Below are 27092 nucleotides of genomic sequence, written 5' to 3'. Positions count from 1 at the left end.
AGCTTTTTTGATGAGTACCATTTTGATTTTTAGCTGCAGTTGAACAAATCAAATGAAATTATAAGAACATAAAATTTATTTTTAAGTGAATCCACTTAGATCTTAAAGTGGCCAAAGAAATTTCTCAAAAGGTGACTAAAAGTATGGGGTGTAATGCATAGATATAAAATCTTAGTGCGTTTATAAATCATTCCAAAACACTTATTCAAAAAGCAAAAACTCACTCTAAAAGGCCCAGTGGGTTTGACCTCTGGCGTGTGTCCTCAGAATGATTCCTGAGCAAACAGCAGTATTATGGAAGCTTTACTAGCACAGGAGTTGGGTTCTCTCCCACCTGGCAGTTAACTAGCCATAAACAAGACAAAGTGTGTAACTGCCCTGAATCCTTCTCCTAGGCTGGCCTTAGATAATATTTAAGGTTCCTTCCAACTTTAAAGGTCTCAGAAACAAAACAAGCTCCATTATTTTGTGGTCCTGTGCTGAGACTTTTGTAACATATGTCCCAGAAGCAGGAACTGAGTCTGAACCATCTACTCATTAAATGAGTGAGCAGAATATGGAAATCTGAAGTCATCAAATTGAGGGGGAAGGCAACAAAAGGTAATCTGAAAACTTGGAGACCTGTAAAGTATGTAAAACAGTGTTGATTATTGTAACTGCTATTAAACTCTGCATAATCATCACAATAAAATGATGATCGAGGTGAATGAACTTCACTATGTGTACTTTAAGGGCTTTGCCTCCTGAACTCTTGATTTAAAATTCGGCAGTTTCAAGAAATATGCAGCAGCTAACACGTACGTGTGTTCATTCTGAGAGTGCAACAAAAATTAATCTTGATACTGCTTAGTTCCCTTTGAGCCACACTTTTAGTGTGTTTACTCTCTAAAGCTGGTTCCCGTCCCTGTCAGGTCCATGAAACCATGGTACATGATAAGACAGATGCGTGCTTCTTCCACCTGAGCACGCTCATCAGGGCCTACCTTTTCTTTTACCTGGAACTGAACCATGCTGGCCAACACTAAAACTTTCAGGGAAAATGAGAAGATGAAGGGACTGAGAATTAAAGGGTTTAATTTTTGTTCCTACTTATGGTAGGCAAGAGATAACTGGGACAGTGATAACCTTCATTAGACTAGCAACAGGTCTAGGGCCAAGCCTTAGACAGAACTCATGAAGTACCACAAGATTAAGATCAAGGGCTAAGAAACAGGCAATTGAAGTTAAGGATGTGAGCTTCTGGAACAAACACATGTGCACCCATGCAGGTATGCTCTCTTCTTTTCCTGGGGGCAAAAGCAACATTTTTCTGAGAACTGCCGGCTAAGACCAGTTCCCACCCAATATCAGTCATGGATGGATCTGAAACAGGGGCAGGTTAGGATGGGAGCACCTTCAGACAGCTACACTCCAATAAAATGAGGCCATTTGTCACTCATACAATGTGTGAAGGTAGAATTCTGCTTACCTACTGTGAGAACTTGAAGAGAAAACACCCTGGAGCCCTCCAATGTGTGCAAACACAGCACACTCTCAGGTCCTGCCAATAATTACTACCTTTTCACCCGCTACTATGACCCTGTTAGCTCAAACTGGAATTCAGGTTTCTATAGGCTTCTCTTGGACCAGCATAAAATCTAAGTTCTCTCAGATTTCCCTTAGATTTGTAGCATAAACCATATAATCTCAAGACTGAGAAGATATTTTCAAAGACACACTGAAATAGTAAATGTGGAATTACTATATACCCAGCATAAACTGTCTTATTTTTTTTCTTTTTTTCCAGGACTGAGGACCGAACCCAGGGCCTTGCACGCGCCGGGCGGGCGCCCTTCCGCTGGGCTAAACCCACAGCCATAAACTGTCTCATATTCATAGGTACATGAAGACATATAATATTGCCCAATAAGCAATATTATGTTTAACAACCAAAATAGTGAAGACAATCTTAATGTACAACAGAATGAAATATTATGTAGCGATGAAAAGGTGCAGTACTGCTAAGCAAATGAATTTAGTAACAAAAAAGAAGACTATAGAGTGTATAATTTCATTTATAACAAGTTGTAGAATGGGCACAGTGACTCATGCCTGCTATCACAGTTACTTGGGAGACAGAGAACAGGAGGATCAAGGTTCAATGATACTCTGGGAAAAAAGTGAGTGAGATTACCATCTCTACCAGTCAACTGGCCTTACTCTACCAGTGGTGCACAGTTATGACCTCACTCATGAAGGGGGTTCTGAAACCAGCCCAACCAAGAATGGTGAGACTATCTGAAAAAATAACTACGCCAAAGGAGCTGGGTGATTGGTTCAACAGATAGAGAGGCCCTGAGTTCATAACTCTGTAAATATATTGAATACCACTGAACATGTTATATTTGAATGGGTGAATTTTATAGTACGTGAATTATATCCTAATAAGCTGTTCATGAACATTTCAATTTCACTAAAAAATGAAGTTTCACATTTAAGATTAATTTTCCTTAGCTATAGAATAAACTAAATCTTATTTTGGGTGCTATCACTACTTTCCATTTGAAAGAAAGAAGTCAGGTGAAACAAAGCTTACACATGCCCTTTTGTGGTAGTTCTCACTATGGGACACTTTATAGATTAACACATGTCAAGGCTTTACGTCCATGTAGAACATTTTTCACTATGCTCTCATGCACAAGAGCACAGTCCAAAATCCTGCTGTGTGCTTCACACCACCCACAAGAGACAAGGGGAAAAGTACTGTTGTACCCCTCACCCTGTAACAAAACCAAGGCCATAAATCAGAGGAGCAGAGCAAGGTAAACATGCTAGTGCTCAACCAGACACTGCCAGACTCACCGTCGGGGACTCCGGGCCTTGTTTCATCTGAGGGGCAGCAGCTCCATTCCCAACAGTTGCCTCTTCAGAAACTGAACTTGCTCTGGTCGGACTCAGAAAATCCACTTCATCTTCAGCTTTAGTACCTGGCATTTCTGAAGAACAAGAGGTCACAGAGTAAGTGCATTTGGGGGAAAAAAAAAAAATAGTTCCTATGTGTTACGCAACAAACTCCAGGTAAGTGTGTCTTGTTAGTTTTTCCACTGAAAAGAATTTTCCTGCTGTCAGGAGGTAGTGTTATTTCTGACCCAGTGCCATTTCGGAGCTTTATCCCTTGTTTATGTGGCATTCCCCAGCCCTTGAGGTTTGGAAGGTCTAATGCAACATCTATCGAATGTCCATTTCACCAATGGCTTTTCATGACAAATCCGAAAATGGTAGAGGTGACCCCTGTGTGGAAGTCAATCCACATGTGGTAAGGGCCAGATTAACAGCTGAAAGCAGGTAGCCCTCCTCGGCCATTATCAAAAGTCAGGAAACTCGTACATAGGAAGCCACTGAGAATGAAACAAAGCCTCCTGGGACAAATCTTTCTTTAAAAAGATCCGACATACAAGTAAGAGTAATCACAAGTGTCAATCTGATTGAAATACTGTTTAAACATTTATGAAATATACATGTCAGGAGACTAATCAGAACAATCAGCATACACTAAAAAAGAATTACAAAAACATTAAAGTGGGTCCCATCTGGGCTGTGGGTATTAATTAACAGATGGGGAAGAGCAAATGGAAACAAGTTTGAAAATGATTCGAGATACTTTATGTACGTGTGTGAAAATGGAACACAGCAAGTTTGCTGAAACTCCGCTGGAAGGCTGAGGAAAAGTGAAGAAGGGTTGAGTTTGATCACGGCATACCATTTGCACATATGACATGTCACACTGAAACTCCTTTGTGCAATGAATTGATACTAATATAAAAAAGTGTAGTAGGTACAATAGCTATGTGTATCTGATCATATAAAATAATAGTTATTGAAATGAACCCCAGGAAATGGAAACAAGAGGGTTTTTTCTTTGCTGCTACTGTTTTTGTTTTCATTTCCTTTTGTCTTCTTTGCTTGTTTATCTGTCTTTGGGAGGCTAAGGGAGGCACAGAAATGGTGGGACAAAGGGTAAACAAATGCAGAAGTGATACTCATCAGACACTATGTTGAACATGAACTATACAACTTGTGGATGGGGACAGGAGGGAAAAACTGGGAGAGAGTGAGGGAAGGGGTGATATTGTTCAAAAAGAAATATACTCTTTACCTGACGTATGTAATTGTAACCCCTCCATACATCACCTTTACAAAAACACTAAAGAATCTTTTTAATGGGGTAGGTAAAACATTTATGCACTATATATCTTGATCCATCCATCACTACCATCAGTAAGACTGAACTATTTTGTTGTTTTAACTATTTTGTTTCTCCCAAGACCAAACATAATTTTAAGAACTTTGCTTATGAAACAAGCTTTCGTGTATGTTCTCTTTAAAATGATCCTCTTGCTGTCTGTACTCAACAGATCCACAGCAGTGATTTCTGTTAGCCACCAAGCATCAGTAGCTTCTTAAGCAAGTGATATAAGTGATACTTAAGGAAACTTTGGGCTTCTGCCAATCCTTTAAGGGGAAAGACGATCAACTAGTGAAAATTTGCCTTATAATACCTAATACTAATGGAATTTCCATGTAGTAAAGTTGCCTAGGTTGTTAACTTATCTAGTGATGCCACTACTCTAGCAAATAAAAATGTTCTGTATACCAAGGAGTTGAGAAGCTTCCGTCACCAAAAAGTTATGTTAAGGTTTATATTCTAGCAGAAGGTGTGACATGCCCAATTTTCCTTTGATGTGGGAAAGTGACATCCCTATATTTATAAATCTTTTTTCCTTGCCTTTATAATTGTATAATCTTACTGGTAAGTTTTAAATGGGTAAACAAGCATCCTTGCCCAGTGAATGAAGATACATCACATTTCAAAAATACAATTAAGAGTTTTTCCAATCTGACTAAGCAATCCCTACAGAAGTATCCCACAGTGAAGTATCTTGGAGGGAGTAAGAGTAACTAAAAGATTGGAGGATGGGTAGGAGATTGATGGTTTTATTATTTGGGGGTGGGATTTGGGACACAAACTCACTTCCCTGTTCCTATCAGCAGAAAATATTTATCTTGGCAGCAGCAAGCAGTCACAATGATACCGAAGATACTGAAACTTGAGGGGCATTGGCAATCTGCAGCACTGGCATGGCTTAGTTATGTACCTCCAGCTTTCTAAGCACTGTGTCAATGCTTTTTGAGGAGGAAGGGTCACATCTCCTCTTTCCGACTGTCCACTTCCAAATCAGCAGCTAAAACCTGTGTCTTCTCACTCATAAAACAACATACACAATTAAATCTGTGAGTGGAATGCAAACTTCAAAGAAAATACCCTTTGGCTCTGAGATCATACTCAGGTGCTTTTTGTCTGAGGCAATTTACCAGGGACTTCCCCCCAGCCATCACTATTTTGCGAAACGGCTCTAAAATGGAACATCAGTTCTCTAATTTGAAACTGTGAGTATCCAGTTCTGATTCCCTGTAGTGGCAGAAAAAATAACATACACAAACTATATTAAGTCTAGATCCACATACACTTTCGAAATCTCCTTTCTTACTTAAAAACTTTCAAATCTCGGCCGGGCGCTGGTGGCTCATGCCTGTAATCCTAGCTCCTCAGGAGGCTGAGATCTGAGGATCACGGTTCAAAGCCAGCCGGGGCAGGAAAGTCCATGAGACTCTTATCTCCAATAAACCACTAGAAAACCAGAAGTGGCACTGTCGCTCAAGTGGTAGAGTGCTCACCCTGAGCTGAAGAGCGCAGGGACAGCATCCAAGCCCAGAGTTCAAGCCCCACAATTGACAAAAACAAAAACCATAAAAAATAAAAAAAAGCTTTCAAATCTTAAACACCATTTCTTAACATAGATGCTACATACGTACTACACTAAATGGCAAAGTCTAGAGTTCTCTGCTTTTATCTTTTCTCATCCAGCCCTGGAAACACCCAACCCCACATAGTTCAAGTTGCTTAGGTTAAATTCTGACCGCGAAGGCAAGAGAAATAATTACAGCCTGTTTCCAAGGACAGAGCACCTAATAAAAAGAACACAGCCAGGCATCAACTTTCAGCCACTCCCATTCTTATGAAATACCAACCTGCTAGGGCCCTGAAATAGAGTTGTTACTTTGCCTTATTTTAAAAACTAGAGCTTTGCACATTTACATTCTGAGAAAGCCGTTAACAAATTTCTACCACTAATAATCTAAAACAGTAATGTGTCAGGGGAAAAAAACAACTCTGAAAGGCACCAAAAATTCCACCTCAAGTTCCTTAAATTCCACTTTCAAGTTCCTTAAATCCCTCACTAGGGTGAGGATAGGTGGTAAAATAGCTAAAAACCCTTTATTGAAGAAACTAACCACTATGTTTAAATTGCTCTTCTTCCCAAACAATTTCTTAATTTTTTTCAGCTTATTCATTTGTCTCCACACCCCACCCCTATACACCCTACATTCACCAAAATGAATAACCAAAATCTAGAAAGCACAGCAAAAACAAAAACCACATAAAGACAAAACAAGCTACATCTTACCTACAAAATGGTAGGGACAGCCATGGAAATAGCTCCTGTGTCTACAGCTGGTGGCAGGTAATATGAAAATGTTTGTTACACTAACCTTTAAAGACTTCAGAAGGTGAGACCGAGTCAGAGTCTGACTCCAGTTTCAGCTTCAGCCTCAACTCCCAGTAGTAAGTTTTATTCAGATAGTTTCTTTCCACTGAGTAATAGTGGTTTCCCTCTGCCTTTTCTGGACATGGCTGCCCGTAGATGGAGCGGGCTGCTGTGTGAGCAATCTGCTCCGTGCAGCTGCTTCACCAAGATAAGCCAGCATAAGGTCAGCCCAGTCAGTGACAGGAGCTGGGCAGACTGGGCTTGGGCGGAAATCCTGCATCCTACCCCCTGTGCTGTGCAGGTCCTGAATTCCCAGGCTATGCCCAAAAGCATCAGAAAATGGGAACTGGAAGACTACTCCTGAGACAGGAAAAGGAGGGAATGCACTCCACCCCAAACCTAACCAATGACCTAATATCACCATTTTGGATGTTGGGCCATCCACTTCAAACAATTCTTACAGCTGTTCATGAAACTACTTAGACTCTAAATTTACTCAGAATACAAACTGGGATGGCAGGGAAGAAGGGAGTCTCAGGCTTATAAATAAAACATATCCTTTCCAGCCCTGTTCTGTGATCCTAAAGAAAAGGACTTAGGCTATTTGAAATATTTACTAAGTTCCTTTGTCCCTTTAAAGCACCTGTGCTCTAGGCACTATCCTCAAGGTTTGGAAACTGCTACTGCTCCAATGTCAGAACCTTAAGGCTTCAGCAATCAAGTCATGAGTCCATGATACAGGAAGTAAAATCTATCCAACCCTAGCTGGTGTACATTGCCTGATGACAATGACTATTAACTTGGAAACTTACAGCAGTGAGCAAATGAGACCGTACAAGAAAGGCAGCTGCATTTTGACTAGTATGTCACAGAAACTTAGGGAATCTCCTTCAAAACTAAATTCAGTGTTTGCCTAGCTTACCTGTTGCTGGCTCAGGTTCTTTGACAAGCAGAGTAATTTTCTCTGGCTCCTCCCTTCTATCAAAACATCCCTTCAGGCTGCTGGTGGCTTCTCCGGTACTAGCCATTTGAAGGGTCTCTCCAGGTGGAAAAGCACTCGCTTTGTCTACAGAAGCATTCTCTGGCTGTTCGGTCCGAGGGCCCAACTCAGAACTGGACAGTGATGATATGTGACACACTTCCCCTCCAGTCACCAATGCTCCGGAGGCTTTGACACGCTCGATGACCGCCTCCACTAAACGACTGGCAGCCTCTTCTATCGAGTCTGCTCCCTTAGGTACAACTGAAACCATGCCAGGTAGAGAGAGATTACTCCTTTCCTCACCAGGTGCTGAGGCCTGTGTGACTTGTCTCATACCCCCTAGGGTCTTGTCATCAAGAACTAGGAGCCCTGTGTCTGTAGGGGGCTCCTTGGCAAAAGGCAGCAATGTTCCATCATCCCTGTGAGCCTCCTTGGAGTCAGCCATGGAACAGCTGTGGTCTCCCTCCTGCCTCCCTCTCTTTTGATCGAGGGTTACAGTCTCTGGGGTTGTAGCTCCTTGCAAGCTGATCCCACCTTTGTCTGGCAGAGCTCCTGGCAGACTGACAATCATATTCTTCTCTCGGCTCACTGAAACTTCTGAAACCGAGTTGTCTTCAGTGTTGCGAGACAGATCCTTTCCTCGGGACTCGGCAGTACTTTGCAAAGTGTTAACCACTACCACATCCTCCATCGCATTTCTGCCCACCTCACAGGTGCTGGTGGTCCCTGGGACCTGGGTGTTCGTCACTTCACCATCCAGAGGAAGAGGTGGATCGCAATGCGCAGCCTTGGACTCCCTTGGCAGCAGCCCTGGCTGTGGCGATGAACTGCTGGGCTCTGCCCCCGACACTTCCTCCCTTGAGTCTGCAGCCAGACCTGGTCCTGGTGGCACCAGACTCAGTGGGGCCCCACCTTCAGTCAGCGGGGAGGCCTGTGGGGCCTCTTCCTTGTTGTGTGTAGCTTCTGTCTTAAGACAGGCGGAGGGTGTGTCCCGTGACTTGTGGGGCTGCAGTGCTGCGTCCTCGGTGCAGGCAGCTAAGACAGGTTGATCACCAAACCTGGCTGTCTCTTGGGCTGGAGGTGGGATTCTCTGCTCTTCCTGCAATGTTTCTGAAGAAAGGGTGTCTTCCTTAATAGAAGAACGAGTCACTGCTTTGTCCTTGTCATCTTGTCCCTGAGCTGCAACGCTTTCTGGAACCACCGGATTTTTTCCTTCTTCAGTCAAAACTGACTCAGAGGCCAAAGTGGCTGTCTCCACACTCAGCAGGGAAGGGTCAGTGAGTGCCTCGGGAGTTGCTGAGTGGCCAGGCCCCTCGTGCTCCTCACCAAGGCCAGTGGGACTGGTATTGCCCATGCTGAGCTGAAGCTCTCCAACAGCAGGTGATGAGGGCGGACTTGCTGGTCTATCTTCTAGCAGCTGTTCGTCAGGCTCCTCTGAATCCCCTTGGTCCGGGCCTTCTCTGCAAGGCACAGCCCTATGGAGTTCAAGAGTTGCTGTTCCCCTTTCTTTCTGGGAGGGGACAAGGGAAAGTGCGTCATCTTTGGTTACTGATTCACCAATTGGACTGCTTGCCAGAGAGAAAACACTGTCTGATGGCACAGTCTGGTCTGGCACCAGTTCTTTCTCAGTTTGAGAGACAACCAGAGGCAGACATGAAGCTACCTCAGGCAAATTCGTTAAAGGTATATCTCGGTTCAGATCTTCTCCTTGGACCTTTCTTCCTAAAACTTCAAGAGGACAAAAATTCCCACATTCCTGGGTAACTCGTACAGGGTCAGAAGGGACGGGGTCAGCTTGTGAGTCCTCCAGACCAGTTGAAGTACACAGGTCTTGTGTGCTGGGCTGCCCAGTTGTAGTTTCAAGTGTGCTGGGCTGCTGGGTTGAGATTTCAGGCTGTCTCGTTGTGTCACTACAATGCTGTACAACCAACTCACCACTAGAAGGCAACTCACCACTAGAAGGCACTGTGCTCTGCTGACACGCAGAGTCTGAACAAGGTTTATCATCCCCACTTGTACAACAAACTGGTGACTGACTGTTTTGGCTTTGAGCATGAGATGAATTAGCTTCTGATTTCTGGTTGAGTATCGCATCAGTTTGTAGCACAGGGCAAGTTAAATCACAGGGGGACATTACCTCACACATGCCTGCCAGAGGAGGGTCAAGTTCTGACACATTGGAAATCTTGTCTTCAGTAGCAGCTCGAATCACCACAGTGTTTTGATCTCCTACAGTTTCAGCTAGCTCCTCACAGCGTCTCAGAGTTTCCGTTCCCACTGTTTTTTCATCAGGGGTTTCTGCAGAACTCAAAGCAGGTGAAGACTCTGCAGATTTGTTGGCACTGAGGACACTAGCAGCAGAGAAACAGTTTGTAACATCTTTATCCACTAGCTCACTTCTAACTGTGCTGACAGGAGAGTTCTCAAATCTTTCCTCTATACCTTCTCCTGCCTGAAGCATATTATTCTGGGTGGTGGCAGCTAGGTTCACGAGACTCGGTTCTGCTTTTCTTGTGCTCTCGGGAGCACTGGCATCTGTAACAGAACCGTCTGCCAGTTCCCCTCCAGAGGAATGCTGGGATGTACCTAGTTCTGTCACTGTGTCTCCCGGCTGCACACTGTTACTCACAGACTCCTGTCCTGTGGCCACTCCAGAGAGTTGTGTTCCAGTTTCTTCATGTCTGGGTCTACAGGACAAAAGGTCTTCTGTGTCCTTTCCTCCACAGTCAGGCAGCCTCTGAAGATGGCTGTCTTGATCAGACACAGTTCCAGAGTCCACAAGAGGTGCTGGCTCCACCTTTCCCCTGGTTTTCTCCACACCTTTATTTTTCTTCCTGTGAGAACAGTCTGAATTCTCTTCCTCAGCCTCTGTTGACAAATCACGGGGACTTTTAATCTGCCCAGCAAGACTTCCCTGGCAGCAGGGAGTACTCTCAGTCTCTTCAGGAAGAGAAGAAATCTGCCGGCTGTCCGAGGACTCTGATGCACAAGGGAGGAACTGGCCGGCTGTCTCTGGGGCACTGGGCAGACAAGAGGGATCCTGTGCTGTCACTAAGGGTGTGAGATTGTCCATCTGCTTGATGCTTGTTTTCTAGGAAGAAAGTAAAGATATTTTTACTCTATCATTCTGGTATCACTTTCCACTGCTGCATCTATATATCACTGGGCTATTAAAAATGACTCTAAATATAGAAAATGACTTTTTAAATATTTTAACCTATTTTAGAAAGTCAAAGGAAATTGAGCTTTAAAAACATTGTTTCATAAAACAACTTAGCTGGGCACCAGTGCTCACGCCTATAATCCTAGCTATTTGGGAGGTAGAGAGTTGGGGGATTATGGTTTGAGGCCATCTAGAACACAAAAGTTCACGAAGACTCCATCTCAACCAATGGCTGGGCTTAGTGGAATGCACTTGTCACCACTAGTGACACAGAAAAGCACAAGTCGAAAAACTGAAGACCAAGCTGGCCCTGACATAAAGCCAGAGTCATTGCTCAAGTAGTAAACAACATGCTTAGCAAATACAAGATCTTGAGTTCAAGCCTCCATACAACCCCCCAAAAAACACACTGTGAATATCTTCAAATAAGTAAGTAGGTGAGATGGTTACTTTTTACAGGGTCTCATAGGGCCAGAACCTTCTTCAACCCATTCATCTCATATATTCAAGTAATAATAAATCTTAACCAATTTTACAAAACTCTTTTCCATCACAAGATGTAGCCAGAAGCCCACACACTTACTAAGGAGTTACAAGTTATCCTGGAACCCCCAAATTATTATCCACCCAAGGAGCTCAAGTATTTGGATTTATAATTTCGCTAACAGTGACCACGCTGGAGTTTGAACTTGGAATCATACTTGCTGCTCTACCATTTAAACCACATCCTCACACCTTTTAAGGGCTTTTAAGATTTGCTTTTAGATTTGCTTTTTTCTAACACGGCCTCACTTTTTGCCCAGACTGGCCTGGGTGGTGATTCTACTATTTACACTTCCTGAATGGCTAGAATGACAGGCACATACTACAGAATTCAGTTTTGAGGGGGTTTTTTTGGTTGTTGTTTTTTACTTGGTTAAGATGGGACCTTATGATCTTTCTTCCTGGGCTATCCTTAACTCAAATTTTCTAGTTTTAGGCTCACGAGTAGCTAGGGTTACAGGTATGAGCCACCATGACTAGCTTTTTTGGCATTTTGATAAAAAACAATCCTCTTCTTGTCCATCACTGAATATTAAATAAATGAAATCATCTGACATTAATAATACCTAGCTTTTAACTATTATCAGAAGGTACTGTGGTTAGATGGTTTTATAAGTCATCTGAGGAATGATTTTTTTTTAGCATTAAAGTACTTTCTTAAACAAATAAAGCTAAAAAAGGAATGGTTAAGAAAATATAGTTCATCAATCTGGTGAAAGGATTCTATCCTTCTGTGACAAAAATGGTAACTATGAAGATCACAGAACAAGCAGAAAAAAACATTAAAAATATAATGTTGGAAAAATAAAATTCATAGTCAAGATTATAATTATGTAAAAATCCCATATTTGTACAGATAAGGCTTAGGAAAAATGTAGAAAATTTCAGAAAATATCAAAATTCATCACTCCTCTTAATACTACTTTTTTAATACATAAAATTAATTGAAAACATCTGGTTGGTTCTCCACTCATTATTTGATCTTCTCCAATAACTATCTCAGACATGTTCCTCTGAGTCATCTACTTACTAAGTAAATATAAACTAATACATTAGACTGTTCCTGTCTAATTACCGATACTGTAAATTTATATACAAGGAATAAACTTTGGTGTTTTTCCTCACCAATATAGGACAGGAAAATTTTTTCACTAAAAATGAGTGTGCTAGTTTCCTTAAACACTTGTGTACTAGTTTTTGTACAAGTTCTTAAAATTAGCTTTACTCCACGCCTAACAAAGGGTGAACATGTCCTAAAAAACATGACAACAGGTCATCATACTTCATGAAAGCTGAACAATACAGGAAAGAGATCTGGAGAAATGAGGGATGCTGCTTGAAGAACTTGAGAAGCTCCTGCACATGCATTTCTTACATTTTTAATTTCTCATTGCTTTTCTGTCAAACGATCCTCACAGGTAGCTTTGACATCTGCAAACTGGTATTTCCACGCCCATTCTCATTTACTTAGTAAAAAGATTCTAAGAGAAAAATGTGATTTCCACTCAAAGAAAAATGACATGATTGCTTTAAGACTAAAGTGATTCTGAAAGACAAAGGTAGGCACATCATAAACCCTGCTATGGAGTTGTTTGGCCTGAATGTCTCAGAAAAATAATACATATTGCCAAAGAAGCATCTAGCTTTGAGCTGACCCAACATGACCTTAAACACTATTATCAAGCTGTTTCTAAATCAAATCAACTCTGAAATAAGCTGGCTGGAAAAATTATCTAAACTTAGCCTTCAGATGTTAAGGCCAAGAGAAATACATCCATATGACGTCTATATTATTCATAATAAATGGTACCAGGGAGTCTGTAATGTTTTTATGTCTGGCAGCAACTTCATCTTCAAGGCTTGAATGGATTATAAAACCTTTATTTTGTTGGTGATCTTTTAACCATCAGTTTAAATATAGTAACATGATCATAACTCACTAAAATAACTGTGAAGAGGCTTTATTGAGTAAATTTGGTTGTGTCTCTTTAACAGCAATCTCAGTAATTGTTCTTCTTGCTTTAATTCTACAAAGTTAAACCAAACACAGAGAAATGCCAGGACAACTTAGTTGTGTGGTTGTATATTTCTGCATATACAATGTGTTTATGAGGAGCTTTCATTACTTCAGAAACTTGGCAAAAATCAATTAAAACGAAAAATTGGCCTCCTACTTCTATAGCCCTAATGCCAGTTCTGTATCTTAGGCAGTAACAACTAATACCAGCAACATTGCCTATAGGTTTCACAATCATTGGAAGAAGTATTGTAATATATGTTGTACAGCAAGATACAGAGAGAGTGTGCATATGTGTGCGATATACATGAAATAAAAATGAAAACTTTTCCTTACCATTAGTTGCTGTTGGATATTCATAAGCTTAAAAATATGTCCAGTACAACTATCTCCAGGAAATGTGGGCTCATGCGATTCAGACTCAGAGGTCAATGTATAGATGTCCAACTCTCGATGATGCCTCACAGAACAATCTCCATAAGGTATTTCATAGGATAAACTGCTCCAGGAGTCTGGCTCTCCAGCATTCTCCCTGAAAACAAGCAATCTCTCATTAATATATAAATTCTACCTCCCAGCCATGTGTAACCTTTTAAGCATAATATTTCATTTCTAATGTGTTTGTGAGGAGATATGGCAAAGATTTAGTTTATATATAGCTACATATATATGCTTGTGGATTGGACTTTTCTCCATGATCTGTTTTAGGTCATCAATTTGATATTACTGTACCCAAGGCAATCATAACATCAGTCTTTTGTATTTTGAAGTTTGTTCTGGCTTTTGGTTAAATGTGACTAGATTTCAGTACTGCTTTCATATAGTAATGAAATTATGCTGCACTATACAATTGTCACAATTATTAGAATACCCATTTTTTGTTCATAATGGTAATTTTCTTGCTGGGATTAAAAAAATAAAATAAAAGGAAGTGAAGATATTTCTATAGCCCTTCCTCCAGTACTTTAGATTCATGTTCCTCCATCTGCATATCTCCTTTTCACTCACTTTCTAGAAGGTGTCAGCTGAGACCTTTGCATTTGTCAAATAAATCTATCAGAATTTCTAGTGTTCTTGTAGGGATGCCTTTCTGTCCTGCCAAACTTGATTCCACTACAATAATATCTTTGTGCACATTTTCCAAGGTAAATTTGGAAAGTGCCCAAGCAGAAATAGAGGGCTGAGGGACAACTTAATTACCACCTGTAGACATGGGAAGGCCTTCAACTCAAGATAAGGCAGAGTAGTTATTTTACAAGCCCAAAGTAGACTGAACATGGAGAATGACTTTCAAATGGAAATGTGATAGTTATAGAGAAAGAAAATGTGCTTTGGAAATTATAGAACATTTCAATACACCTGGGGTTCTAAGTCTGAGCCTCACAGCTTACCTGGTTGGAGGGTGTTCAGAGAAAGCAAGGCTTTATCCTCTCTCTATTGGCTTTATCACCATAGCAACTGTTTCACTTTATGATTTTGTCTGCAAGCTCTAGTGCAATGATTAATAGTAAAGCCAGCTGATAAATAAGGTCTCAACTATGAAGATTCTACCATTCAATGAATAAACAATTTTTAGACTGATAGAAATAAGTAAGTTTAATCATCATGTCACCAATGTGTGAACTAGAGTTTCTGGTTCAGGGAAAGAAGAAAATGTTGGTCATTAATCTGGGTAGGACCCATAACTTCAGACATGAGGTTACTATCATTAAGCTTTATTTAATAAGACAACCTAAACCTTGGTAGTATAATAAACTTCTAATCGCCTCATGTGGGTTTTTATAGAGACCACTGACATGATCAAGCATCTTTCATAATTTATGACTGAAATAATCTTATCTAGAAGTAGCTAGACCAATAAACTCACAATAAAGACTAAATAGGTTTTTCACAAACTACATGCAAGTTTTTTATACCTCTCTTCTAATTGGCAACTGTTACAGAAAAACGTTAACATTGATTTACTCTCCCAGACAACAACACTATGTATTAAGAAAACTTCTCAAATTATTTATGAAGAACCAAGATTTTTTGTTTTTTTTTTTCTTTCCAATTCACAACAGAAACACAGAGCTGTGACAACAGGATCTTGTTCTCCGTGGCAAGAGGAGGCAGTGGGGGAAAAGAGGAAGCCAGCAATATTAACTATTTTGTTAGGAGCCAGAGAACATTAGATCACTTTAATTGTCAGAACTCCGAGGTGTAAGTGCCAATATATTTACATTTTGCATGTTAGGAAAACCAGACTAGAGATATAATTTACCCCAAAATAAAAAGCTAGTAAGAATGGTCAGAATTTAAATCCAGACCGAATGAATTCTAAAACTAAGCTTCCTCTTTTCACTAACCACAGTAACTACCTCTATGCTCTATAACAGCTTCAAATCATGGCTCCAATTCAACTCCACAAACTAGAAATCTGATTAGGTATCTTCTGTTTTCATAAAATTTATAGGAGCAACAGAAACTTTTTCAACTGTTAAATAACACAATTTAGCAGTCATTCCTTACAGGACTACACTATTCAAACTGGGCATCTGTGCCTACCCACGACCCAGAGTTTACATGTGTGGTGCAACAAAATTCAATACGCTCAGGGCAAATTCCAACTAGCTTCCTAGCATCCTACCTGCTATGCAAGAATCAACAACCAACTAACCAACCTCTCTGCTTCTCACAACCTCTCAGCACATTGCAACTCCAGAAAACACTGTAACATACAGTCAAATTAACTAAAGAGAAAACACTTTTCAAATCTTAACGACACTAGTCCTTCAAGGGAAGTTCAAAACTGCTTCACAGCAAAAAGCCAGAGAAAATGTCAGAAAACAAGTAAGAAGACCACAGCGCACCTGTGTGAAAGCTGATACTCACACACGTCTACCCAGGCACCAGGAATAACGCAAGCCCATCTTATTTCAGTTCTGGCTTCATACTGTGTGTAGCTTTAAAAGTGGAGAAAAGCAGTCATGCCAGCCCTCCCAAAGGACATGTTTTGCTCTGAGTGGTGCTTCTGACAAGAAACTGCAGCAGTTCCTTATTTGAAGGTTATTGCGCTATCATCCATGAAACCCTATCACCATAACATTGCCAAACCTCTATGGGGCTTACAAAACCATCCACACTCCACTGACATGGAGCTAGAGTGGCTGAATTCCACACTGAGAAGCAGTTGGGGCACAGTGGTAAAGAGCTGTTCCCCCTTCAAAATTAAAAGGTGAACTTATCAGCCTCATGGCCTTGGGCCAGCTGTTCAGCCTCTCTCTGGATCGATTTTGCCTGTGGAGAATACTGAATGTACCAACTAAACCTCAAGGTTTTGAGAGATGCCTAAATGACAACACAAGAGAAGCCTGGAAGTAGCCCAGTGTGCACTAAGAAGCAGGGACCTGGAATTACTTAGTTATTACAGTACTGCCCATTGCTAGTTCCCATGCACTCCTGCCTCACTCATTTACCAAAACACAAAGACCCAAAAGACAGTCACAAAGGAGGCGAGATTGATGGACAGAACGGAGGATATGACACAGAGAAGAAAAATGCCAAGCCATTCCAAGTCCTGCTCTCTATTTTTAAACTAAATTTGTACAGTCAGTACAAATTCTTCATTCTTTTCCCCTCTTAAACAAAAGCAAAGGTTCCATCTTGTTTTATGACAGGTCAGCTACTGAAGACCCCTCTGTCAAAGCTGTAAAGAGGACCCTCAAAAGGAAATCACTTAGCTGACAAAACAGCTTACACAATAGTACATGGCTCTATTGTGAAATAGGTCAGTGCAGTAGTTATTCTACCACCTGGCTGAACCCAGGTGTCAAAGGAAGGACTTGAGAACCTACAGCCATGAGTCCCCTGAGAAGAACCAATACTGCCTACTATAGGAATCCATGTCCACACCCTGAGGGCTGTCCACATGCTCCCCCTCACCCTGGACATCAGGGGACCTCAGGACCACACCTAGTTCTCTCACTTTGTGGACTTGTGACAATTCACTTCTCTAGTCTGTTTCCTCAACTACAAAACATGGACAATAATACTCTACCCACTCGCAAGGCTCTGTGAGAATCAATATGTAAAACAATAGCTTGATTGTAATCAACCACTGATGAGCAATGCCAAGATATTATACAGAGTACCTCATTTTCCTCAGGAAAAGAGGTTAAGACTACATGGAAAACATAGGACCCTTTCCTAATTAAGTAGTACTTAATCCTGTATTCTAGTAGTCTCCTACTGAAACTCTTCTTTCTGCCAGTTCTGTAAAAGGAAGAATGTTTAGAAGAGTAAATATGCCACTCTCTCAATAGGGTGGGGCTACGGATTTAGCTCACTGAGCTGCCACATTCCATCCACAAAACACAAACAGCATCTACTTTAGAGAGGTCATCATAAGGCTAAAATAATACCTGCAATGTACTCACTATAGTTTCTAGTGCAGTGTGGGTATTCAGCCAATTGAGATTTGTTGAACTGATACTAAAAATGAGATAAAGTTTCCAAAGACAAATAATTTTAAACTGGCTCTTGGGGCAATGGAAATATTTCAGCACTTTGTGTCAACACTCCACAGCTAGAACTCTTAAGAAATCTTTTTCTAAAGATGGTGGCATAGGGGCTGGGAAGATGGCTCAGTGGTAGAGCGCTTGCCTTGCATGCAGGAGGCCCTGGGTTCGATTCCTCAGCACCACATAAGCAAAAAGAAAAAAGCCGGAAGTGGCACTGTGGCTCAAGTGGTAGATCGCTAGCCTTGAGCTGAAGAGCTGAGGGACAGCGCCCAGGCCCAGAGTTCAGGCCCCATGACCAGACCCAAAAAAAAAAAAAAAAGATTGTGGCATAAAGCTGGGTGCTGGTGGCTCGCACCTATAATCCCAGCTATTCATGAAGCTGAGATCTGAGGATCACTTTTGAATTCAGTCTAGGCAGGAGTCGGTGACATTCTTATCTACAATTAACCACCAAAGGCTGGCAGGTGTGGCTCAAACAGTAGAGCACCAACTTAAGCAAAAAAGCCAAGCACCCAAGTCCTGAGTTCAAGCTCCACTACCAGAAAAGGGGGAGGGCAGGGGCAATAGTAGATAACATTCACATTAGTCACCAAGTTATGCCTTCTTTGTGGAGTCATTTATTTCTGAAGATTTCTTGCAAGACTAGTAATATTTTACCAGCACCTCACCTACTTTTTTACCTCATGAAAAAGCTTTAAAATCTATCCTTTTCAATATTTAGAAAAATGCATCATTTTTCTGGCATCTTACAACATGACTGAGTCTTTAAGATGATATGCTGTGTGAGAGGAACCTAACACAGGACAAATATTTCATGATCCTCACTCACGAGATGTATCTAGAATAGGGAAGTTCTTAGAGACAGAACATAGAACAGAAGTTACTCTGATATGGGGAAGGAGACTAAAGTTAGCACCTTCTGGGTTTAGAGTTTCTATTTGGGGTCATGAAAAACCTCCCGAAATAACAGATAGTGATGACGATTATAAACTGCAAACCTAAAAATGTCTGAAATGTGCATATGTGTGTGAGAGAGTGAAAGAAGAGAGTGAGTATAGGATAATCGTCGTCGTCGTCGTCATCATCATCATCATCATCATCATCAAAACCATTCCTGACTCATGAGGATCGGAATTCTAGCCAAGGCCCCATTATTACAGTGACCCTGTGAGGATGAAGACTGGCTTCCTCACATTGTGGTAGGTACCCCTGACCAAGTACTTTTCCCACATGGTTAACAGTGCAGCAGAAGTCAAGCTAAAGGCTAGACCTGCAGCAAGGAGCTCATGTTCTCCTATCAAGGTCTTCTACATGGCAGTTTCTCTAATTGGCTTTCCTTACCACTCTTCCTTCAAAAGGAAATAACTAGCTTTCTCACATGTAAGGGAAGTAGAAGTAAAATCTCTTCTCCCAAAATAACCAAATGCTCTCTAGTTTTCTAAGCTGTGCTGCAGTAACAGTCCTGTGCCATCCTGGTCCAGGCACATAATGAAGCTGTCATAATCATTTTATTGCCCCATTTGGATGGCCGTCCTTAACTGAAACTGCTTCCCAGCCGAAACACTGAGCTATAACAAAGCCAAACAACTATAACCAAACTGTTATACAGACCTCTGGAACGAGGCCTCCCTTCCAGAAACCACGAGACCAGCAGCAGAGTGAATGTAATCCCCCTCCAGATGGGAAGTGTGAAGGGCAGAGGCGATCCCTCTCTGGAATACTGTCACAGGACAGCTCAGGTATCCAAAGCTCACCTGAGACGAAGATGGCCCCACCTGCAACTGTAACACCCATTTAGAGGGCATCGGAGCCTTCTGTCTGGCCTGCCTGGGAAAGTTATACGCTTGGCAAATGAAGCAAGGAACAACTACACAACCACACTGCGCTTACACTCTGAAGTGCCTTCTTGATCCACCCAATTCACATGCAGCTAAAAATGAAACCACAGAAAATGCATCTAAGTTAAATCTGGCAAGAGCAAAATACCTAAGAATTTGGAAATTCCGCATCCATTTTTTAAAAGGGTCCCTCAATTGCTAAAGAGCACAGATCCAATAGAGTTTATTCTTATTTAGACAATGTGATATAAAAGATACCCATAAAACTAATTTTAAAAATACTAATTGAAAAAGACAAACTATTCTTGAAGCTTCTGCCTTTGATAAACATTCCAATGAAAAGTACTGCTGCTCTAATGCATTGATTTTTCTATTTGTATGAGAAAAAAAAAAGGAACTCAAAATATTTTGACTAGCAACCTTCCTCTGAAGGCTTTTTTAAGGAGTTAGACATATTAACAATTGAACCCAAAGACAAACAGGATTTCCTACTGCACATTTCCAAAACAACATGGTTTCATCTTACTACTATTCATATGAAACCACTGCTCTGAATGTATTTATTCACTAGGAGTATATTCAAACCCAAACTCAAATCATCTGTCAATTTTTCTGTATCATCAAAGTAATGGTTTCCAATCAACTCTTTCAAGTCTGGAAGGCACACCAGGGGCAAAAAATGTACATATATTATGTATGTGTATGTGTTTATACATATGTGTGTGTGTGTGTGTGTGTGTGTGTGTGTGTGTGTGTGTGTGTGTGCACAAGAAAGACTGCTTCCTCTTATACTAAGACAGGATAAACTGCATACATCGCTAATCCCTGCTAGTCCCCATCTTGAGTCTTCAAAAAGTATTAGAAGCAGTGAAAGCCAGGAGGCTGAGGAGAGAAAAGGTTAACACGACTTACGTTTGTGTCTCACAGACAGCTTGCAAACCAGCAGCAGCGGCGGCGGCAGCTAGGTACTGAGGTTTTAATCCATGCCAATGGCACACTGAGAAGCCAAGTGGGCTGTACCACAACGACTTGGGGTGGGGCTAGTGAGGAGAGGAGGCACAAAGGGAGAAAAAGAGCACTTACTCGGTTAGGAGCTGGTGCAGCTGATGATAACCTCGCTCCAAGGCCAGGCTCACAGGCGTTGCCCCTTCCTGATTGTGGATGCTTAGAGCTCCACGGCCACCTGGTTTCTGTAACAGGAACCATGTCAACCGCAGCAGTCCTAGCCGTACAGCAAAATGCATCAGAGTCTCCCGGGGGGTACCATCTATAGATGGGGAGAACATGAAAAAGTAATGGGATTACCAGCACCACCGAAGAAAGACAAAAGAAAGGACAAGTCAGGTAGACACCACTACCTCCAAGTGTTTACAGTCCTGTACTCAGGATCTACAGGCCAAGACTGAGTGAACTTTATTATGGTCAGGTAGAATCAGCTGACAGGCCAAGACAAAACAAAGCCAGAAAAAAAAAAAAAAAGAAGTCCAGGAAGCACACTCTTCAACAAGAGGCAGCCCCACTTAGGCCATTTTCCTCTAAAGAAAGAAAAAAATACTGAAGTGAATGCAGGCTCACAAGAGAGAAATCCGAGGGAGGGGGGGTTCAGTTGTTAGGACTTAAGATGGGTGTTTCTTTGAGGGTATAATTACTTTTAAAAAGAACACTCAGACAGGAGTTGGCTAGTAAAACACTACAAACTGGTTCTACTTGTTAAGTACACACAGGTCTTTTTAGTTCCCCACATTATTAAAAGTATATCAAGACCGCTGCTACTGCTGGCTTTTGTTTGTTTAATGAGAAAAATAAATGCTTTTTCCAGCCTAATGAAGACCAACTTTAAGACAATACATTAATAAGTTCAGAAAGGGAAGTATGCTTGGGCTTTGCTTAAAATTAAGGCTTCTTCCTGACATAATGAGTCACTTTGATGGAAGGAGGATGGGCTTTGGAGTCAGGCCAAGCTGGGTTCAAACCTGGTATTTAGCCTCTGTGTGACGAGACCTGATTCACAGCCCTTCTCTGAGCTTCACTTTCCCCATCCTAGAGTGAGACACCATCAGACTCTCAGAGGTGTCAGAGCTAATGAGAGGGCACCGGTGAAACACTGGACTAATTGGCCAAGCTAACCCAAGTACTGATTAAATGCCAGTTCTGTCCTTTACTCCATTCTTGGCCCTGAGCTTCACATTACATTGTAGGTCCACTAGCAGCATTCTGTCTGCCACTCAGCCATTCTCTTGTGCCTAGCCTGAGATGACAGGACCAAAGGGTACCAGGACCTGAGGTATGTTGCTCCACTATGCATTACTCAACTCCAGGATGTCCTGCCTTCTTCCTCTGGCTTCCACTATCTCTCACTCTTCATGGCTGCCCCTGGGTCCCCCTTTCTTCACTGTGCATTCTGACTTCTTAGACCCCAGTGTTTCCTCTTACTATGAAATCTGAAAATGCTTCTATGTGTGAATATCCCAAAAGCAATGAATACCTTTTTAAAGCTCTAATTTTATACTGAACTTCACTGTTTTCTGAAGTTACTGGTGGGTGAGTGTAGTCTTGTTTCCAAGGTAAATTTTCTTGAAAGCAAAATCTATCTTTCATCTTTTATATTTTCCCTGCATACCTATCTATACACAGACTGATTCTGAAGTTTTAGTCAGTTTGAAGAGAGGCCTGGGGCAAGAAAAGAAGAAATCAGGGACTGAGGACATAGTTCAGGAATGGGGCACTTACCTACCTTGCACTAGGCTCTAGGTTTTGTGCTCAGCACCACAAAATAAAAATATCAATACATAACTCAATGTTTCCGAAAAAAGGACATGTGCAGGTACAAGTTTTAATAATCAATATCTCTAAGGAGGTAGAAAGGACAGAAGGAACTCTTGCAAATCCTTATCAAACACAGAAGAGCAAGTAAGGCAGGAAAATATGTACTTTCTCTACAGCCAGTTAGTTCTAGCCCTACCAGTTGACTGACTCCTCCTTCAAGTGGCTTTCCCTTCAGCCCCCACCCTTTTCTGTCCCTTATTTGCTCTGAGTCAGCAAGGCATTTATGAGCTCCAACAAGGTGTGCACCTGCTCAGAATCTGGCAGGTTGGCTCCTGCACTACATCATCCCTAAGTCTCTCTCTGAAGCTCCCAGTGATAGGGGCCAGGTCTGCTACAAGAGGTTGGAAGGGCTCACCATGTTCCCACCGTACTCTGTACAGCTCTCTATAGGCTACATCCATTTTTCCCAGTAACTTGATGACAGTTCATTATCTTCATTTTGCAGTGGAACTAAGTAACACTCAGCCAGAATTGGGACGTAAAAACTCTTCTTTTAAATCTAAAAGCCATATCCCTTCCATTACTCCAGTATCTCTGTTTTGGCTTAAAAGTGGGGAGAAGAATACCACACAACCTAATTATGTGGTCTTAAAAAACATCTTTTCAAGCATCTACAACATTTTGTTATTCTTTAAAATCTGCACATAACTACAGAAAATTATATAATCATGAAATAAATGCTCACCAACCTAGGTTCTATAATGAATGTTTTTCTCCTCAACTTTATCTGCTCAACTTTCTGTCCACACACTTATCAATCCATCTTATTTTTTGTGCACTTCAAACTAGTGATATACTTCAGCATTCGTACATTAATCAAAGTTTCATAACACATAGTTATAATTTTAAGTTTATTTACACATCCAGTAGTCAAATGCAAATGGTGAAACATTTGATAACATTTTGACAAATGTATATATCTACACTAATTCAAACTACAATCAAAACAAAGAAGCCCCTCCTCCATCTGCCCATTATTGGAGTCAAACACTTCAGAACTTTTCACCATCAACTGGCTTGAAGCCAAAGCTCCTTAATTTCATGCCTGTGTCCGAAGTATAAGGAGACTGTGGAACATACTACATACAAATGTTGTAGAGTTAGGTAGTTAAGTGCACTGATTATTATGGAGAAATCTGAGCACGCTGACCTAGAAAAACAGCTAAAAGGCAAACACTGCACAACCAACAATGAGCATAGGAGAAGATCAGCCACAAACCCCACATACGCCTCTGTACACCTGTGAGCAGGCAGTCCTCGTTAGGTATCGAGGCTCCCTATTTATCTGTACTGTCGTCCCAGGCGCCCAGCCTACTTCATACATTTTCCCTTTTAAAGTAGCCAATTTACATTTTTTTACAAGTAGTCAATGTGCAGTTGGCTGGACCCTCAACAATCCTGGTAGAATTAAAAATGCACAGAACACTCAAGCTGGCCAGTCTCCTATCAAAGACATAGGAAAATGACATACCCTATGCTTCAGACCTTCATTTTTTCTAACTTCTTTTTAATCAATGGAGCATAAACCCAAACATGAACTTGTAGGTCCTCTTTTATTTAAATAAGAGAAAACAAAACCAAAAAAAAAGTGCTGTAACCCTAGATCACTACAGAAACGGCAGGAGTGAGAAGTACCGAGGCCCAATATGATGTCAAATATCTGAATCTTGATTATCTTGATTATTTTAGCAAAATAAAAGTTACTTGGCTACTACATGAGTTAGATAAAGAATAAATGGTCTCTTTCTTGACTTGATTTTGTAGTCTACACTTTCATATCTTAGCTGGGCAGGCCTGTCTTAGTATGTTAGATACCTATCTGGATACCTCCCTGATAAAAGGGGGACACCACCATTCTGATGGAAGATCAAGGGCTGAACTGTTAAGTGTAGTAGACTTAAGAGACTAATTCACAAATACTATTCACCATTATCCTTGGGAAGAAGATTGGATGACTCTAAGGAATCAGAGATCAGAGCACCTGAGCATGCTCTAAGCTCAGGCCCCTCTAGGCATCTCTCCTCAGGAACTGCTGGCTCTAGGAACACAATAACCTAAGCTGTGCACACTCTGCACAGCACATGTTCTTTTGGAGAGGAAGTAGAAAGTATAAGCAACAGGGTTGGAGGCATGGCTCAGGTAGTAATGTGCCTGCCAATGAGCATAAAGCATCACATCAGATGCTGAGTTCAAATCCTGATCTTGGGAAAGAAAAAAATATATATAAGCAAAATCTTAGTGGGAACACTAATTCAGATTTCATCTGTGCTTTCATCAGTATTAAAGCAGACATTTTCATCTGTGTGTGACTTCTAGACTTTGCAATTAGATTTACACTCAAGATGCTATTTACGGAACCTAGGTTTTTTTTTTTTTAATATTTCACTTAAAATATGTACATGGATGATCATGACACCTAATAATGTCATCCATTACAAGCCTAATTATGTGGGAATCCCTTTGAGTAAGAGGACAGACGTAAGTATTCATGACATCAGTGTTTTGTTTTAACAAGAGTAGAGACCTTATTTGAAGAACTCTTATTTGAAGCGCCAGAAGTGTGGGGATTTTCAAAGCTTATCTGGTCCTCAGGCTCCCAATGGCATTCCTTTCCTCCAACTACAGAACCTCTAGAGCACACAGAACACACCACAGAAACTCTGCCTTCAATAATCTCACACCAAAGTCTTGTCTCCTCATGAAGGATGACTGCCTCCTTGCTGAAGGGATCAAGCCTGAAATCCAGACCCACAGAAGGTGATATGCCAGTCTCTACTTGGGTCATTTCCAAGGACCTTGAACTGATGCCTTCCTGGGTACTTGGTTGCTTTGCTATAGTAGTTCTACCATTTACTCACCCACTGTAGTACGCTTGAGTAGAACAACCATATTATTAAGAAGGGAGCCCCATACAAAAACAGAAGGGTCCAAATGTGACGTTTGTGAGTCACATAAATTCTCACCATGCAACATGTGATCTGTCCCCAAGACATTCCACTCTGCAGGCAACTTTAGGTGTCTGAACGCCAGAGCGACCTTCTCATCAAGTGAATTCACATCTCCAGATGGGGGTCCCGACCGGTCAAGAAAGCGAGTGAAGTTCAGAGCCTGCTGGTCACCAGCACTGGCTGCCAGGAACCGAGCAGCATCGCAGGCCTCATCCTGGACAAAGTGGAAGTCTTCTTCTGCCACTACAAACACAGGAAGGCCCTCTTTGGAGGCACAGAGCAGCACCTTCACTGTCTCACAGCAGTCATGACCTAAAGAAAACACAGACAAGAAAGGAAACAGCCTTAGAGAGAGTCCCCTCAGGAAAGACGTTGTGGGGGCAGGGGGAGAGGCAGGGGCCTTTGGCTCCTTCAGGCCTGCTTCTAAGGACTGACAGTAGTTCCCCAAGTTCTAAAACCTATTTTTTGGCTTTTTAAATTGTTGCTATGCAAATATGGCCCCCTTAACAAACAGAAAGAAACTGAACATCCCAGCTTTAACCACATCTCTACTAATAGCTCTAAGAGACCGGGCTATGATGGTCAACTACTTCTGTTCAATCTAAATGACAAGGCAATCAATTTACCTGATTTTAGCTATCATTAGTATACCTTGGCCTACCAAATAAATAATGATTGCTCACTGAGTTCACCTGAGCCACATAAGGATGATGCAATGCAGTGGCTAGAAGCCCAGTTCAGAAAAAGCAAATATACCAAAGATACTACACTGCCCACTGTACAGACTGGCAGGCACCCAGGAGCCTCCACACCGGGGTAACCCACAGCCTACCTCAAACAGATGAGCCTAGACCAGATTACCGAGCTTTCACAGCACAAACTTTCTGTGTGGCAGAGTATTTCTGGAGAATCAAGATGTTTTCCCCCTAGATTGTTAGCCTTTAAGAATTAATTACATGCTTCCAATACACAGATCATATTCAAAAAAGCACTAATGTTTCTTCTCCACTTTCAAATACTGATCAACTAACCACATGTCCATCATTAATTACCCATCACTCATTAGCTCTCTTCTCCCATAAAACACCTTTCTGAGTAAAAAAAAAAAAAATTATATCACACCACTCTCTGCCTGACTGGTCATGCACCCTGGGAATTCAAGAGTTCTCTTGGTCTATACCTTATTTAGGTACTACTTCCACAGTGCAGCAGCACAGCAGGGACCCTGTAAGTGCTCCTAAAGTCCGCACCCCTACTTCACTAACATAGGAAAAAGACATTTCAGAATCAGAACAAACTAAGCATTCTGCTCTTTTTGACAGAGAAAACTGAAGGTTTTTTTTTCCAAGTAGCTAAGGATTTTTCTAGCCACCTTTCCCCCAGGATCCTCAAGTCTTTGCCCTTGTGACAAATGAAAACTGTTCACTGCTCACCTGAAATTCTAGGTTGGTATTAAGTAGTTACTAACCAAGTATCTGCTACCTACCAGGCATCTGACTTGTTGTATCTATTTACGTAACAATTTTATGAGACAGATGAGAAAAGTAGCATGCCCAAGGTTACAACAGATACATGGCAGTAGAACACACTATTCAAAGTCTCAGCTGATCCAAGGGGTCTGAAGCCACACTGTGTATGAACAGAGGAAGGAAGATAAGATCAGGTAAGCCCTGATGAAGAAGCCCC

General features: G+C 41.5%; 1 protein-coding gene across 10 annotated transcripts in view; it reads right to left on the bottom strand.

The window, feature by feature from the left end:
• The window catches only part of Akap13 (A-kinase anchoring protein 13), a 174876-nt gene that overhangs the window by 88097 nt on the left and 59687 nt on the right, over positions 1 to 27092 (bottom strand). For all 10 annotated transcript variants that reach the window (XM_070043194.1, XM_070043196.1, XM_070043199.1 and 7 more), the window contains exons 4-8: positions 25422 to 25718; positions 20716 to 20899; positions 13629 to 13824; positions 7510 to 10660; positions 2842 to 2975 (exon numbers count right to left, since the gene is read on the bottom strand). In XM_070043194.1, the coding sequence (XP_069899295.1) occupies positions 2842 to 2975; positions 7510 to 10660; positions 13629 to 13824; positions 20716 to 20899; positions 25422 to 25718 (3962 nt within the window). The remainder of the gene's footprint in view (positions 1 to 2841; positions 2976 to 7509; positions 10661 to 13628; positions 13825 to 20715; positions 20900 to 25421; positions 25719 to 27092) is intronic.

This window comes from Dipodomys merriami, unplaced genomic scaffold (genome assembly GCF_024711535.1).
Source record: "Dipodomys merriami isolate MVZ:Mamm:240054 unplaced genomic scaffold, mDipMer1.0.p SCAF_33, whole genome shotgun sequence".
In the NCBI taxonomy this organism is placed as follows: Eukaryota; Metazoa; Chordata; class Mammalia; order Rodentia; family Heteromyidae; genus Dipodomys; species Dipodomys merriami.
The sequence above is the reverse complement of the archived record's forward strand: the minus strand, read 5'-3'. Positions and strand labels throughout refer to the sequence as shown.